Source organism: Tursiops truncatus, chromosome X, assembly GCF_011762595.2.
Source record: "Tursiops truncatus isolate mTurTru1 chromosome X, mTurTru1.mat.Y, whole genome shotgun sequence".
Lineage (NCBI taxonomy): Eukaryota > Metazoa > Chordata > Mammalia > Artiodactyla > Delphinidae > Tursiops > Tursiops truncatus.
The window spans coordinates 29,404,044-29,417,703 of NC_047055.1; the positions used below are offsets into that span (position 1 = coordinate 29,404,044).

A 13,660-nucleotide genomic window follows, 5' to 3' on the forward strand; every position below is an offset into this window, starting at 1 on the left:
GCATCTAATCAAACAGTCGGGGGGCACGAACTAGGCCCTGCCTCACTTTCCAAAGCATAAAGTTCCCCCTACCCCCACCCCCCCACCGTGAAGATGCCTGATGAAACTTGAAATTGTTACTACAGGATGAAAGGCTCTGTGCCATGCACACAGTAGGCACTCGGTATTTACTGGATCGTATGGACTGTCTTCTGGGAACGTTTTCTGCATTACATAAACAGTCAAACTGCACCTCAAAATGTCACAGACATCCGGGCCATCTGTCCCAAGAGGGATCTATCAGGCAGGACAGGCCAGATGAATCACCATGCCACATGCCCAGTGCGGGAAAAGCAACTCTACAGGCGCGTCCCACAGGTGGGAAAACATGTTTTATACACACATCACAGCCCATTTCACTTGATTTTTCCTAAGCTCCATTTGGAAATGCAACAATTAAAAAAAAATTTTTTTTTTTTTTGCGGTACGCGGGCCTGTCACTGCTGTGGCCTCTCCCGTTGCGGAGCACAGGCTCCGGACGCGCAGGCTCAGTGGCCATGGCTCATGGGCCCAGCCGCTCCGCGGCATGTGGGATCTTCCCGGACGGGGGCATGAAACCGCGTCCCCTGCGGACCGGGGCATGAACCCGCGTCCCCTGCATCGGCAGGCGGACTCTCAACCACTGCGCCACCAGGAAAGCCCCCTAAAAAAAAAAATTTTTAAAGACACTCGTCAGCTTGAAAGCTGGCCCCAGATCATTCAAAAACAATTCTTTCCCTCATCTTTTCTGAGGGAAATCTCTCAGCAGAAGTGATCTTGAAGAAACCAGTGCAGTTGCCTCCATCTTTACCTCATCCTTCTCACAGTCCTCATCAATCTCAAATACATGATTGGGAATCTTTTCTGGTCGCAGAGATTTGCTGAAAATACAAGAGAGTTGTCTTAGACACTAAGCAGAACAGACAAAAAAAAAAAAAAGGCAAGATGAGTAGACTTCTCTCTTTCACAACCAAGGAAACGCCAAGACATAAGAAGGAGAAATTGTTTTCTCCTTTCTGAAGTCAGATTCTCCCCTCTGACTAAACTTGCATTACCTTTTGTAAAAGGACTCCCACATGTGCAGCCAGCAGCGAAGACGTAACTAAGCCCAAATGGCAGAAATTGCAAGGAATGTGTGCCAGAGCTGTCACTGGTGGTGGGACCTTATCCTTCCCAGGCCTAAAAGCAACATCAGGTCACTCTGGCTCTTCCGTCTGTTTGCTGTATGACCCTGGACTGATCATCTTAGGACTCAGCTTTACAGGACATCTTTAAGGCTCAGTTTTCTCGTCTGGGAAAGTGCCTTGAAAACTACAGAAGGCTACACCAAGTCTTATTTCTCCAAAACATCTCCCGTATGATACCCTGTGAGGTTAATAGTATTATGGATGAGAAAGGGGAGAAAAGCGAGGGCTCAAGTGACTGAGTGACTAGCCCAAGGTCATCCAGCTACGAAGTGGTAGAAATAAGATTTGAACCCTGACAGTCTGGATCTTGGGCCGGGGCGCTCACGGCTGCCCTTCAACGCAACTCAAAGAGATGTACTTTTGTCGAGAGATGTCTGGGGCCATCAAACTGAGCCAAATGTCTTCTAGCTTCTTCACTGACAGCACTAGAAAATGCTCACTACATTATCCAGAATCAAAGAAAGATGATTTTATGGTCAATATAGATGTACCAAAGCCAAAAAGCGAACTCGTCCATCTTGGAAAACATTTCAATGAGCAAAGTTAAAATATATCCAATTACCCAAAATACATTTACCAAACATGCTGGGTGTTTGAGGTTTTGCTTTATTATATGTTATAATTGAGAAGCTTCACAAATGGTTTGAAAAAAGGTAAAATGTCTAATAACTGTCCTCTTGAAAGTTTCCCTTAAATTCTAAACTTACCATGGCAACATTCGAAAGTCCCCAGAGAAGTCTTCATACTTGTAGTTTACCACATGCCAATCTGTGCTATAAGTTTTAATACACTGAAAGAAAATAAGAATCTTTAATTTGAAATGTAGGAAAAGTACATGTATATCTGCTTTTTTTATGTCTGGTAATAGGCTGACAGACTTTTAAAAATCATTTGGGGAATGTTGGTACTGGGCTCTTCCTTTGGGGATTAACCGTGTCTTCCTAAACCAGTTGGTGGCAATAAATACCAATTCACATGTTCTCTTGGACACTCTGACTCCAAGTCCAAAGATTATTCAAATAAAAAAAAAAAAGACTAAGAGGACTTCCCTGGTGGTCCGGTGGTTAAGACTTCGTGCTCCCAATGCAGGGGGCCTGGGTTCGATCCCTGGTCAGGGAACTAGATCCCACATGCCGCAACTAAGAGCGCGCATGCTGCAACCACAGATCCCTCATGCCGCAAGAAAGATCCTGCATGCCAGCAACTAAGACCCGGCGCAGCCACATAAATAAATCAATAAATAAAAGTAAACAACGTCCTTTGCCTTCTAAAAAAAAAAAAAAGACTACGAATACAAGCTACTTGTGAAAGTATTTAAATTGTATCCTCTATATCACATCATATAGACTTGTTATGTAGGTCAGTTAAGTTCTAGTAATTTTATTTTCCATTTACACTAAAGAAAGAGTACTTTATTTTTTTAATTTTTAAATTAATTTTATTGGAGTATGGTTGCTTTACAATGTTGTGTTAGCCTCCACTGCACAACAAAATGAATCAGCCATACACATACAGATCTCCCCAGGAAAGAGTATTTTAAATACAGTATATTTAAAATGAATGAATGATGAATTTTCTTCCGTGGCCTTTGAGCCTCTTACCTCTTTGACAAACAAGCTCTGGGCCCTCTTCTCACCATCTTCTGGTACAGTGGACTGCACCGTTCTGCGTTGACGACTTATCACCGAGATCTAGAAGACAAAGAACATCCTCGCTCTACGAACGGCCTTGAAAAATGCAGTTTTGTTCTTTAAAGAAGTGCTTGTGAACTCACAGATATATCTTCCATTGGAAACATAAGCAGATCTCGGAGGGGGTCGCTGTAAATCTGGGTTTTTCTTTGGGTGATAACATTCTCATAGTCCAAGGGCTCAACAACTTTGGTCTTTTCCTTAATGAGAGACGAAAAGAAAGTTAATACTGTCAAACTCACGAGAGAGTAGTTCCTCCTCATCATGTGTCAAAGATACATTATTTCACCAAAGAAGGGATTATTGATACTCAGCAATTAAAGGAGATACTTTTATGAGGGAAATATTCTCCATAATTAGACCCACACACCAAATGCATACGTACAAACACAGATCTCTCTGCTAAACACAAGAGTTCAGGAGAGACAGCCCTGTACTCTGCTTATCCGTGTGCCACCCAACAATTTATCGAATTTAAGGCAAAACAAACAGTGGCATATACGGAAGCCTGTCAGTTGATATTTACTGAGTATGCACTATTCACTGGGTAACTAAAGGGGAGAAAAGTAGCAACATTCCTGTGCCTACTTGGTACCAGGCACGCTGTCCAAAGGACATCTCAAGTTTCCAAAGAGCTGGGGCAGGCATGGGTACTGGAGGTGCTTGATCCAATGGGCAGGGCATGAAAGGATGAGGTTCCAGGCGGCAAAGTCAGGGGATCCCTGTGGGACTTCCAGGTGACCCGGCCATTGATAGTAGGGCCACAGCCCGAGGCCAAGGTTACAAGGAGCAGGGTTAGTGACCCTGAGAAATCCAGGATGTGACTGATTTAATAAGAGTGATAACAGCATCTACTGAGCCTTTTCTAGATACCAGGCACCGTGCCAAGTGCTTTCTCCACATTTTTTCACATAAGACTCATAATAACCCTATGAAATAGATTAAATCTTTGTTCCCATTTTACGGATGAAGAAATCCTGGACTCAGAACAGGTTACGTAACTTGCCCACCTTCAGAGCTGGAATTCAAACCTGATTCTGTGACTCCAAAGCTCTGTTCTTTCCACCTCATATAGCCTTTCCTCCCCTGAGAAATACAGCAAGATACTAAAGTTCAAGGTACTGAACTTGGAATAGGATCCCATCACCTACCTTCCTATCATCTATTCCTTCACTGAATTTACCCTGATCTGATACACTGTCTATTTTACGGCTCTGCCTGTTTAAGGGCAGGGATTTCCCTTCATCTGTTCACCACTATAACCCTAGCACCTAGAACAGTACCTGGCACTCAGTAGACAACCAGTCATTAGTGTTGAATGAACTTGGAGATATTCAGATTCTACCAGAGCCATGTCTCAACACACTACTGTAAACCCAGGCGGGTCTATATTATTGATTTCTAGTAATAACGTTTTACTTAAATTATTTTTCTTAATAATTTTATAATGAAAACTGTATAAAGAAAACTTGAATTTAAGATATATTAAAACTTAACAGCAAAATGGAATAGGGGTTATATTTGTATTTGTGTACATAGTATTTGAGGCAGTCTCCAGTATACTGTATCCAAACCATCCTTTGAGAACCGTTTTTATACATGGTCACAGCTATATCGCAGTTCCATATCTGAAGGGCGTCACAGAGTTTCCTCTGTAGGATTAGTTAGTGAGAGTAAACCACTCTAACGAATGAGAATCAGTGTTCAACAAGTCTAAAAGATCCTAACAGAAACAGTATAGAGGTGCCTCAAGAAGTTAAAAATAGAACTACCATATGATCCAGCAATCCCACTTCTGGGTACATACCTGAAGGAAAAGAAATCATTATCTCCAAGAGATATCTGCACTCCCATGTTCACTGCAGCATTATTTACCATAGCCAAAACATGGAAACAGCCTAGGTATCCATCAAGAGAGGAATGGATTTTTAAAACGTGACGTGTACATATATACAATGAAATATTGTTCAGTCACAGAGAAGAAGGAATTCCACTGCTTGCGACAACACGAATAAATCTTGAAGGCATTCTGCTAAGTGAAATGAGCCAAAGAAATACAGTTATGGTATCACTTATACGTAGAATCTAAAAAAAAGGAGAATGGTGGTTGCCAAGGGCAGCGGGGTGAGGGAAAACGGGGAGACGTTGGTCAGAGGGTACGAACTTTCAGTTATAAGTTGAGGGAGTTCTGAGGATCTAATGTACAGCACGGTGACTATGGCTAACAATACTGTATTACATACTTGAAATTTGCTAAGGTAACCATGTGAGGTGACAGATGTGTTAATTAATTCCGATTGTGGTAATCATTTCCCAAGGTATACGTATATTAAATCGCTGTACATTCTAAATATATACTTTTATTTTTCAATTATATCTCAATAAATCTGGGGGAAAAAGATCCTAACAAAGATATATTTCATTTCAAGTCTTAAATTTGGATTTATTGACCCATGAGATCAAATGAAGCAGATCATCCCTATCATGGCTACGGATACCCGTGCAAAACAAGCTGAAATAAAAGGAAAAAGACTCCTATTTTGTGAACTCAGAGATTTTTCTGATAGGAACATTTGACCCCCTTGTCCCATATCTACCATGTTTCGTGGACCCAAGTGAAAGGACACTGTGAGTGAAGCTTGAGCCCTAACACTTAGAGTCTGTGATCAATTTCTCGGAGAAGTTAAGTGAATAAAAGTCCCATCTAAAAAGGCAAGCCTGGGAGATTGGGACTGACATATACACACTACTATGCATAAAACAGATAACTAATGAGAACCTGCTGTATAGCACAGGGAACTCCACTTCACTTTGCTGTACAGTAGAAACTAACAACACTGTAAAACAACTACCCCGATTTAAAAAAAAAAAAAAAGGCAAGCCTTAGAAACTGAATTTCAAAGTTTTGCTTTCGGTGCCAACTATCTTCCCAATACAGATTGCAAAAACAGTCCTCCAATTTCATTGTTTAACCTGTTGAATTAGCATCTGCTAATCTTCTCTGCACAATAATTTCACAGGCACCTGCTCCAAGTAACTTTGAAAAAGAAAATCCTCCTTCAGCTTTCTAACCTAGTTGTCAAATTACTATGCTAAAGGATACGTCAAAATGAATCACTTGTTGAAACGTACAGTATATGCCTTCTAAAAATGAAACTTCCAGCTCTCCCTGTGTTTCAAAGGCCACATATTCATGTTACAGAAAACGAGCTTTCACTTTTCATAGAAAACTGATTCAACTAAGCATTCTCGGTCTTCACTCCTACTCCTTTGTCAGGGGTAGCTCAACTGCAGAAGAAGCTGGGGTGGCTATTCTGGGTCCCACAAATCTTCCCCTAGAAGAAGATCTAGGCCCGTGAATCAGGCTTCATTTTTACAAAAAGAAAAAGAGAAGGATTAAGGGCCCCCTCCCATCCCCCAGCTACCTCCAATCCCCATTTGTTTCTCCAGCCCTCTCCCCGGAATTAAAAGCACAATTCGAGCTGTCAGTAGGATTCAGCTGTAACTCTGTTGGCATCAGAGACAAGGAAAACCTTTGACTTTTAGAATTACCTACCATGACTTAATGGCAGCTCTGCCCGGCGGTCTAGAACATAACCCTTATCTAACTTTCCTATTCGGCTTTATGATTTGATTATCAGACTTACAGGGTTACTCGAAATAAACCTTCCATCACACACAAAAAGGGTCTTTCTCTCAGGTTTGGGTACTGCCTTCCTGCCAGTTCATGCACTGATTGGCCTGAAAAGGTGCTTTTTCCTAACGCAAGAAAACTGTGTTATAATAATCAGTAGTTTAGGGCTTCCCTGGTGGCACAGTGGTTAAGAATCCGCCTGGCAATACAGGAGACACGGGTTCGAGCCCTGGTGCGGGAAGATCCCACATGCCACGGAACAACTAAGCCCATGAGCCACAGCTACTGAGCCTGCGCTCTAGAGCCCGCGAGCCACAACTACTGAGCCCACGTGCCTAGAGCCCATGCTCCGCAACAAGAGAAGCCACCGCGATGAGAAGCACGCGCACCGCAACGAAGAGTAGGCCCCGCTCGCCGCAACTAGAGAAAGCCCATGCACAGCAACAAAGACCCAATGCAGCCAAAAATAAATAAATTTATTTTAAATAATAATCAGTAGTTCATAAACACCCAAATAATAGCAAGGTCCCACCGCGTCCTTCTATAAGTTCTGTAGCAGTGTTAAGTAAAAGGCAAAAGCATTTATATAATCTGAAGAGAAGCGAGCATATGTTTCAGTCTTCTCTTCCTAAGTAGTGACAGGAAAACCGTCAGCCTAAATTTGGAACCTACTCAGTTTTCACCATGCAGGGGAAAAAAAAAAAGGTTTGCATTTGAAAGTTCTCATTCACTGATTCCTGAGCTCTCTTGAAATAACTTGCTGCTCATATTATTAGGGTTTTGGTGGTTGTTTCACTCCAAGATGACTCTGCAGTCTTTAAGAAAACACTTTCAATATATATTCTACCTGTTTCTTAACCAAAACGCATCAAATAGACAAGGAAAATACTATCATTTCAACTTCGTACATGAAGAAACTGGCTCGGAGCTTAGGATCAGCTATCCACATCTAGCGGTAGAATCGGGATTCAAATCCAAGTCTTCCAACTACTGAGCCTTTTTCTGTTCTTAAGTGTCTCCCAAACTCGACTTACTCATGGTACAATCTTCAAGATTTCTGCCACAACTTCTGCACTATCATATACTTCATATTTTTCTTCAAATCAAATCTCTCTTTCATTGAAATACATTTATTGAAACAGTAAGCTTTATATTAGTCCCCCAAAGGAAAATAAGTCAATATTTTCCTAATCCCCAAAAAATAAAGTTTTAAATGTCAACCTTTGTGCCATGGTTCAGGACACAGTACACTCTTCCAGACTCAGGCCACTCGGACCAAATCTAAATAGACTTCCACGTGTAAACCCTCAAATTGTGAAGAAATGCACAATTGCGCAAATGGAGATAACTTTCTGATGTCTAACATAGAGTGAAAGGACAGAGACTGAAAAAGGGAACTCATCAGTACAGATTCGGTTACAGTCTGCTTCTTGGTACAAAGAGAGGATGCAATGGATTCTTACTGGGAGTCCCTAACAGCATCAAACACTTTAAGACTTTATGATTTTGTGGTGGTCCCTGTACACCCACTGTACAGGATGACTGATCTTTCATCATCTTAACTACGTATGTATAAATGTAAAACCAAGCTTGCGACCCTAAAATGATATGTAAATATGTATATGCAGGTATACAGTCAACCCTCCAACCACTCATGTATTTACAAGCGCACATTACTAGTAAGCCGGTTTATGCTCTCATTAGAAACTTAACCGTATCATTTCAATTGCATTTTTAAAAAGCAATCATAATCGCGTAATATCTCCGTGTCAACAGTGCAAAATCAGCCTGGGTTACTTTTTTTTTTTTTAAGGAATTTTGCCTTTTTTAAAATTTAATTAATTTATTTATTTATTTATGGCTGTGTTGGCTCTTTGTTTCTGTGCGAGGGCTTTCTCTAGTTGCGGCAAGTGGGGGCCACTCCTCAGCGAGGTGTGCGGGCCTCTCACTATCGCCGCGGCTTCTCTTCTTGCGGAGCACAGGCTCCAGACGCGCAGGCTCAGTAATTGTGGCTCACGGGGCTAGTTGCTCCGCGGCACGTGGGATCTTCCCAGACCAGGGCTCGAACCCGTGTCCCCTGCATTGGCAGGCAGACTCTCAACCACTGCGCCACCAGGGAGGCCCCAGCCTGGGTTACTTTTGCTTAGATATTACACCAAAGGTCACTCGTTTGCTGGTAAATTTTCGACTTTTAGAAACTAGTTCTTAAGAATTCTAAGAATGTCTCTTCTGCAAGTCTGAAGTGAACACTGGCTTCACAGAATCCCTTCTGTATCACACTGGGAGGGAGAGCAGAGCAGGCAGAAGGCTTAGCAGTGGGGCACGGAGCCAGTTCAAAAATCTCCCACTGCCACCCGCTTCTCCACATTAAGTTTTGGTGCCAGACGGAGCACGGCAACGACTGGTTTATGAAGGAGAATGATTTAGCCCAAAAGTTAGAAGCTGATTTTTGCAGTATTGTGATCAGACTGTTTCAGTGGCATCTGAACATAATCTTATTGAAAATGACAACCATCTTAGAAAAGAAGGAACAGACTCAGAAAGAGGGGGTTACTCCGCAAGTCTCTCCTTCCCATCCTTCCCCCACCTCCCTCCCTTGGGAATGTCTCCAGACCCCCTAAGGGATTTAGCTCCCCTTTTGTTTCAGACATTTGGAGCAGGGTTTGGAGCGCTTTCTCCAGAGATCTCAAAATAACACTTTGCGCTCAAAATGGCCACTGGGGACATGCTGCTTCCGGCAACGCAGAAAAGAAAGTGGGTTTGGTGGTAGAGCACACTTATCAAGTCCCTGCTAAGGTCCAGGCTGTGTGCTAGCCCTTGAGAAGCTCACGGTCTAGAGCGGGAGGCGGATGAACCCAAGACGTTTAAGTTGATCACAGAGGCTGTTATAACCTGAAGCACCACTTGGCTTCCATGCATCTGTCAGACCCTCTGATACCACATCTTCTTCCAACAAAGCGACTGCACAAGTGTTCTTGCACATTAAAGTGTGCAAGCCCATCTAGTCACATTTATATCAGAAGAATTTCCCCGTATGGGTATATGTGGTCTCGGATCATTTCATCTTGTCTTCTACTTTAGTTGATAAATTCTGTAAGAAATGAGAAACGTCACCACTGCAGACTAGAGATTTCTAGAGGGGGACCCTACACAGCATGGCAACAAAGGAACCATAACTGTAAGGAACTTTTTCATAAGTTTCATGTCAAGAGTATTTGACTTTGTTATGACCTTGTCTTTCCTCAATCGTATGATTACCTTTCACCAGCTCATTTCTTTCCCTCTTTCCCAAAAGGAACTCAAGTACCGAAGAAGCTTTGAATTAATATAATCTGATGATGATGCTAGGGGAGGGAAGGCCATCTTTTCAGTTAGTATAACCGACTTGGCAAAATAGACACGAACATATTTTATTTTATAAATTTATTTATTTTTATTTTTGGCTGTGTTGGGCCTTCGTTGCTGCTTGCAGGCTTTCTTTAGTTGCGGCGAGCGGGGGCTACTCTTCGTTGCGGTGCGCAGGCTTCTCATCACGGTGGCTTCTCTTGTTGCGGAGCATGGGCTCTAGGTGCACGGGCTCAGTAGCTGTGCCTCGCAGGCTCTAGAGCACAGGCTCAGTAGTTGTGGCACACGGGCTTAGTTGCTCCGCGGCATGTGGGATCTTCCCAGACCAGGGCTCGAACCTGTGTCCCCTGCGTTGGCAGGAGGTTCTTAACCACTGCGCCACCAGGGAAGCCCGACACAAACACATTTTAATAAAGGTTGTTTTTCAGGACAAATGTTGGCACAAAAACCCACATACAAATCACATTCAAGACACTGACCTTTCTTAAAGCTAAGAGCTAAAGGGAAAATCATACTTTTCATGAGACCACGGGGTCATGCTTCTTCCTAATTTACACCTTGGCTCTCACATCATTCCTGTGACAGCCCAACCTCCAACCTCTCTCACCCACAGCTCATAATGTCCTTCCCAACCACTGCGGCATTTTCTCACATATAGCTGTAATTGCATTGTGGGTACTTCGCATATTCGTCTCCTTAGCGGGATTGTAAACACCTGGAGGGGGAAACAGTGCCTTGTACATTCGCTGACCTTTACACTGAGTATTAATATACACCAAGCTAAGCATTTTCTATTATCTCACTTAATTCCTTCAAAAACCCTGCAAGGGAGGTTCTTTTACTGTGCCCATTTTCAGGCGAGGAAACTGAGGCTCAGGCAGGTCCAATGTCACACATTAGTGGAGCTGGGATTCAAATCTATATCTGATGGAACTCCAGAGCCAGTACCCCTAACCATAATACACATAAACAAAAACAAAACACTTCCCCACCCTCACTCCTACCATGTTTAATTTCCTTGGATGGACTTGACATTTTAGGATTTGCTAGCGCTTACTTGAACTACACCATCATTTTTACCAAAGTCAGATCTTGCCTTCTCATCGCCCTGATGATGCTGAGCGTGAGTGGCTCACAGAGCTTGTAATGTAATTGGATAAGGAGTTTTACATTTCTTAGCTGCTGCTTCCAATTTAGCATTTGCCGTCAATGAGTAGGGATTAGCACCTTAGGTCTTTTACTTTGGGGAAAGGAGTTGGCAGATTTGACTTCAAGTGGGTAAGAATCAGATTACCAAAAAACAACAGTAAGATACTGTCAAGGGACCGTGTCTAATTCACCTCGGTATCCTCCACAGAGAGAACCTAGAAGACAGCCGTGAGAACTACAAAGCCAGAAGCTTTTGTGGTGCATGAGGGATAACCGGCTGAATAATACAGAGAGACTGATCCTACATGTATGTATGCCTTCCAAGCTAAAACGGCAGCACAGGAGGAGAGAGGGACAAGTCATTGATTAGCTAAGGCTTTCAGAATTCATTTTCAGATCCCAGCTTGAATTTAATTTCTGATTCCAAGAAATCAGCAAAATGAGGTTCTAAAGGTATTTAAATCTAACTGAGGAAAAAGAAAACTCATTTTTTTCCCTGTTTAGAGTTTTCACATAGGGAGGAATTCTTTTTAAATGCCAAATTACTTCCCTTTTCTAAGTCTATTCGGCTATTTATATAAACTCAAGAACTATTTTTAAAAACCTACAAAGAATTTATATTATTTTTTTAAATCACAAAATAAACAAGTCTCATATGTACTATATGATTAAATCAAACTCGGTTAACAAGTGTTTTTCATTACAGCCAACTCAAATATTACGCAAATAATCTAGATTATCTACAAATGAATAAATAGAATTTCCATGAACTCCATACCCCCAAACTTCACTTTAACTGATAATCATGTTTACTCAATATGCTGGCTGACAGGTAGGAAAATTGATTTGAATTCAATCACTCCTTACGTTTTGTGTCCACTTTCTGCTAGTATTTAAATGACTCAAAGATAAGACAAGGGTTTCCCCGGTGGCGCAGTGGTTGAGAGTCCGCCTGCCGATGCAGGGGACACGGGTTCGTGCCCCGGTCTGGGAGGATCCCACATGCCGCGGAGCGGCTGGGCCCGTGAGCCATGGCCGCTGAGCCTGCGCGTCCGGAGCCTGTGCTCCGCAACGGGAGAGGCCACAACAGTGAGAGGCCCGTGTACCGCAAAAAAAAAAAAAAAAGATAAGACAAAAAGAGGTAAAAATGAAAAGAAAGGATTGAATAAATTGAGAGAATGGCAAAGTAGCTTTTTGAAACTAGAAGAACACTGTTTCTATTCTTTAGCAAGCCATTATTGACAGAAAGAAAGAAGATGCACCTTGGTTACACATAATGGCTTTCTTTCTAACAAATTAAAGAATTTAACAAGTTCACATAGACATACAAAATTATTACAGACAATTCATTCAAGCAAGGAGAAATTAGACTGTGTGCCCATCAACTAATTTATAACCTGCCTTGGATCTTCGTTCCCACTCCAGTAATGACAGAAAAGAAATCTTGTTGACTTTTTCCTGAGTGTGACAAACAGAACCATAACATACCTTGCATTCTTAAGCAGAACAAAATGTAAAGTGCACTGATGTTCTATAGGTATGTGGATTTAGCCAGCCAGATCACTTACATTCCATGAAAACATAAAAACCCAAAGGTCCTGTTTGTGTCATCTGAAAAGAGCAGGACAAGCCTATTTCATTACAAAAGCTCCGTAATCTATAAATCAGCCAGCCACACATCATTTTCCACACTGGATCCAACCACTGGTCTAGCCATCCCATTAATCTGCTCCTGACAATGGAGTAAAGAAAATCGATGGGCCCCATTTTGAAAACCAACCTTGACAGGGGCAAAAACGCACTTTTCTACAAATATTTTCATTTTCCATAACTGGTCATATTGGATCTATCCATTAATTGAAATTCTCTCTGCCTTTTTTGAACCTTACCAGTATTTTCAGTGTATACCACTTCATGAGATAATACATTCTAAAAGCTATTTGAAATAAATAGAGAGGTCCTTTGATTTTTCTTAAGTTTACCTCTTTAAAATATCAGGAGATGCCCTATGTCTTGGTATAATATTCCAGTATATGGTGACCTGAGCCATGTTTATCCTATCTACCCACTTGTGATTAAACAGGCAGACCTTCCAGTAGGCTCTGCCTTTTGGTGACTTGAGGCAGGAATCTACAGATGATCTTCCTGGTCACGCTGCATGTTTTACTGTCCTTCCAGCCCTAACGCATCCTGGGCAGACGGTTCTCAGTGTTCAGTCTACAATCACTCCCATGTTGCTCTAGCATAGCATAATCAAGCTCAAAACCTACTCTCCTAGTAATAAGTTTCAATTATCTCCCCAGCTCTTGTCCATCCAGAAACTCATCTCTCACTTTCCTGTCCACGTTATCCAGCCTCATGGGGTCTCACTGGGGTACAGCTCCTACAGCTTGGCCTCTCTCAACTCTTAGGAAAGGGTGTTAAATCAGACCAGCATCCCTTGCTTAACCATCCCTCGGCTATTCAGCTTTTCTACACAACTTCTCCTTTAAAAAATGCCTGTATATCACCTTTGTTTCCTTCTTTAAGCCAATTCCCTCCCTATGACAAACCTGTATCATCAGAGATACCACTTGATAGGAGAGTCTTAGGGGTTGACCCCTGTGAAAGGTTCTTTGAAGTTCTTAAGTTAATAT

The 13,660-nt window shown here is 42.2% G+C and overlaps 1 protein-coding gene across 5 annotated transcripts in view; it reads right to left on the reverse strand.

Annotated features, from left to right (window-relative positions):
- Positions 1 to 13,660, reverse strand: part of DOCK11 (dedicator of cytokinesis 11) — a 189,865-nt gene that overhangs the window by 146,086 nt on the left and 30,119 nt on the right. For all 5 annotated transcript variants that reach the window (XM_033850004.2, XM_073799049.1, XM_033850001.2 and 2 more), the window contains exons 2-5: positions 2,980 to 3,096; positions 2,807 to 2,896; positions 1,913 to 1,995; positions 830 to 899 (exon numbers count right to left, since the gene is read on the reverse strand). In XM_033850004.2, coding sequence (XP_033705895.1) covers positions 830 to 899; positions 1,913 to 1,995; positions 2,807 to 2,896; positions 2,980 to 3,096 — 360 coding nt within the window. The remainder of the gene's footprint in view (positions 1 to 829; positions 900 to 1,912; positions 1,996 to 2,806; positions 2,897 to 2,979; positions 3,097 to 13,660) is intronic.